Genomic DNA, 4,149 nt, shown 5'->3' on the forward strand with positions numbered 1-4,149 from the left:
CATCTTAGTTTATGATCAAATCTGCAGTTCGATTGTTGGTGATTGAATTCACCGCAGTTATAACAGCCATATCTATTACCTCTAGTATTAATATGATTACTGTAGTTGCCAGTTTTGTTATTTCTATAAGTATAGCCTGAGCCATTACTATCATTATTATATCTAGAACGCGTTTGAGAATTGGCATATCCCCCTCGAGAGAGGTTCTCTTTCCTAAAATACTTGTTTTTATTTTGTTGGGGCCTCGTTATATTTCTTCCCCTTTTCACTCGATTTGCCAACAATTCTGTACTTACATCTTCCATAGTATTAGTTCCGAGAATATTATTGTTAAAACTACATAAATTTGATTTAACAGCTTTCCAGTTGGAACAAACAAAATTATCTAAGTATACAGAGGAAATAGCATCTAACAATCTAATGGCACCTACTCTATTAAGTAAATCATAGCATTTATCATTTTGGCCATCGTAACAGTTAATATCTAGGTCGCCAGTTCCTAGCTTGAAGAATTTTTGTGTTTTAATCAACGTAACTCCATTTTTATTACACCATTCTTCCATTTTGGTATTATATTCAGTTATTCTTTCAGGTAAATTATTTGTTTTCATTGATGGTACAAGCTCACAGACCTTTACCTCTATTTCTTGATTTTTCTCTTTGAGTTCAGCAATAACGGTGCCCAGATTGTCGATGATTCCCTCCACTGTAATATCCTCGACGAGTAGATCTTGAGTTCCACAATAAATGACGCATTCTTTAGGTGAATGTTCCAGCTTTTCCATTACCCAAGATTTTAGTAAGTCCATATTTGCTTCTGGTAGGGTTCTTACCATGACACTATCTTGAAGGTCACTAGACTTAACTTCCTTTAGACAGGAATCTCCAATGAGTAATACATTTTTCCCATTCAATGGAGGAGTGATGGCTTCAGAGGGACATGATCCGTACTTATTTTGAAGGCTTTCTTGTAGATGTCTGATTTTTTCTTCAGCAAGGAATAATTTAGTTTGTAGCTCTCCTATTATTCTCTCCTTATCGGCTAAAGAGTTATTTATAACATAGAAGTTGTCTTCTGTCTCTCTAACAAAAGTTTCAAACCTTTGATATAACTGTGCCGGGTTTGATATCTGTAAGTCACGGTCTCTATCTTGGCTGGGAGCATGCGATGGATGATTTTCTCCAATATTTTCATAATGCTCCATTAGTTTATCAATTAAGGCATCTTTATTCGTCCAGATACCTCTTAGTCCTAGTTGACTGCAGTGCTTTTGGAGTTCGCTTTTTGTGCATCTGGCAAGTGTTTGCCGTGAAGGACTGTTCAGCGACGTTAAAAGTGAAATATTTTAACATCATGTAAGGAAAAGAAATTGAAATGGGTAGGACATATAATAAGAATGATGTAATAATAGTTGGACAAGACGAATAACAGAATGGGCCACTAGAGATTGCAAAAGGAATAAGAGAGAAGACGATGAATTGACGAGCTAAGAGAATTTACTGTTATAGAATGGCATAGAAAGATCATAAACAGACGCAAGTGGAAGAACATGTCTGAGGCCTTTGTCTTGCAGTGGACTAGTCCATTGTAGAAGAAAGTCCTCAGACATATCCTTCCACTTGGGTCTGTGCCAGTCTATACCAATAAAGCGTCTTCTCTTCTGTGTATGTCCAGTCCATGTCCGTTTACCTTTCAGCCTCAGAAAAATTGTTGCAAAATGATAGGTTACTGGAGCAAAGCTGGAAGATGGTTTTAAAGATAACTGTAGTTTGCATTTTTTAACGCCTGTCTAATCTTCGGAGACGTGCTAGTTTCCAGGCTACGAGGTTAGTAGGTTAGCAAATACTGTACGTGTACATTTGGTTGAGAAGCCGGTCTTATCCACAGGGTATGGATTGAATTTCTTTAATATTTTCATTTTCTATCAGCGTCTTATTTCTTAAGATTGTTTAGAATACTTTTAATGCGCTTGTGCGGGAAAGTATCTGCTGAAATAGCAATGATCAAAACTCAACGAAGGTCAGATATATACCAATAATTAGTAGAAACACCACTTTGCTCAAACTTAGGCTACATGAATAAAATGACTACTGGACTTCTGTCAAAGGGACTGGAAATTGAAGAAATACAAATAAGATTATAGGCCTATGATATATCGCAACCAAAGGTATTGTATTTCCTTTACATATAAAAAAATGATCACATTTTGTCTATCCACAAGTAATCAATTTTTGCACCGAATTTTAACAAATTGTCCAATGCCTTAGGTCAGAAATGAGTGTTCAACCTATTTGGCGTAAACAGCGAATGATAAAGAGTTTTTAGTTCTTTCTAATTCGTGTAGACTACAGACAGAAATATATATTTACGAGGGTTTTTGTTAATGCAAGGTAACCCTTGAAACTAGAAAACAGTATAGTTGCAGCCCACAAGAGTAGCAAGTATTTTTAACGGAGATTTCAGGTTTGCTGAATAAAGATCATGATTTGTTATCCAGAACACTAAAATGTTGTAAAAATAATAGAATTGTTGGTAAAACCTTTTTTGATCCACTATATACAAAGCGCGACACCGGGAGTTTCTTTTTGTACTGGGTAATTATCAAATTACCAATTCTTTATGTCATCTATAGTTTCTTCTTATGTCACCTATATTTAACAACAAAGTCAGCTGGTTACCTGCCAAGGAGAACCTACAAAAACATAATATTAAAGTCACACTCGCCCTGTCTCGTATAATGTGCGTTAATGTAACATAGTGGTGATAAATTAACTTATAGAAATTTTTTATAAATTTATAAACAAAAAGTTATTTATTTAAAACTTATAGTAACCTAAATACAAGCTAATCACCCTTAATCAATGCTATATGTAAGATTGTTCAAAGATGGCAGCTGGTCAAGATTCACAACAGCTCCATCACCTTTCTAAACATGCTTTCATACACCGTATCATTTAACAACTTTGTGGCTGACAGACGGGAACTGTCAAAATAGGTAAAGTAATATTCACTTTAATCAAAGTTTCAGTGATTGTGTGTCACATTATAGAACAGAAATCACATTAAAGATCACATTGTAATATATTATGGTCTCTCTGCAGCGTCAGATTGTGTTCTTGCAGTTTGTTGATATGGGTTACTTCATGAACCAGTCTGTTGCACAGGTTATACTTGTAGCCTCCCGTAGTCTAAGTGTGTGTAGGTGTAAATAGTCGAAGTCTACCTAGGTATATGCCCATTGTATTGGTGTGTTTATATATATATATATATATATATATATATATATATATATATATATATATATATTTTTTTTATATACATATATATGTATATATATACATATGTATATATACATATATATATATATATATATATATATATATATATATATATATATGTGTGTGTGTGTGTGTGTGTGTGTATTACTGTATGGGAATATGACTGTTTGTGGTGTATGTATGATAGCGGCCACCTGTATGTATTATTATGTCTAACTTAGAATACGGCAATGTAAGGGGGATTGCATGGGGACGTTAGCCCCTTCGTTAGGTAAGTAGGTAAGGACACAGCTTGTAGGTTAGGTTACGGGGGAAAGGAAAGTTAGGTTAGTTGATGCCCAATTTTAATGAACGCGTGAGGAACTGACCGCTGGTATACAAAGGCTCTGACTGTTTTAAGTACAGTATCTTATTTACACAGCCATAGTTTTAACAATCAAGTTTCTTCTATAAACTTAAAACACATATATTTTGGTATTATTGTTCTGTATTACAGGGCAATGTTACCTAGGGAAAAAGCAATTTTTTTCTATAGAAAAAATTCCGCTTTCTTTGAAACTGACACTCGTTCCCGTCGCAAATGAATAGTTTCAGAAATATATATATATATATATCTATATCCAACGATAATGGGGGACCCCCCATGGGAACTCGGTGTTTCGGGTGTGTGTAACTTAGAATACAGCTGTGTAAGGGGGTCGTAGGGGGTTGTTAGCTGTCCCGTTAGGGAAGTAGGTAAGGACATGGCTTGTAGGTTAGGTTAGGGGGAGAAAGTTTAGGCTAGTTGATGTCCATTTTTAATGAACGCGCAAGGAACTGGCCGCTGATATACAAAGGCTCCAAGTATTTTTATTTAAAAAAAAGTAAGCA

General features: G+C 35.1%; 1 protein-coding gene across 1 annotated transcript in view; it reads left to right on the forward strand.

The window, feature by feature from the left end:
• Positions 1–1,397: 1,397 nt before the first annotated feature.
• LOC137632218 (uncharacterized) overlaps positions 1,398–4,149 on the forward strand; it is a 14,718-nt gene continuing 11,966 nt past the window's right edge. Inside the window, exon 1 of the mRNA XM_068364102.1 lies at positions 1,398–1,402. Within this exon, the coding sequence (XP_068220203.1) occupies positions 1,398–1,402 (5 nt within the window). The remainder of the gene's footprint in view (positions 1,403–4,149) is intronic.

Source organism: Palaemon carinicauda, chromosome 41, assembly GCF_036898095.1.
Source record: "Palaemon carinicauda isolate YSFRI2023 chromosome 41, ASM3689809v2, whole genome shotgun sequence".
NCBI classification, from domain to species: domain Eukaryota; kingdom Metazoa; phylum Arthropoda; class Malacostraca; order Decapoda; family Palaemonidae; genus Palaemon; species Palaemon carinicauda.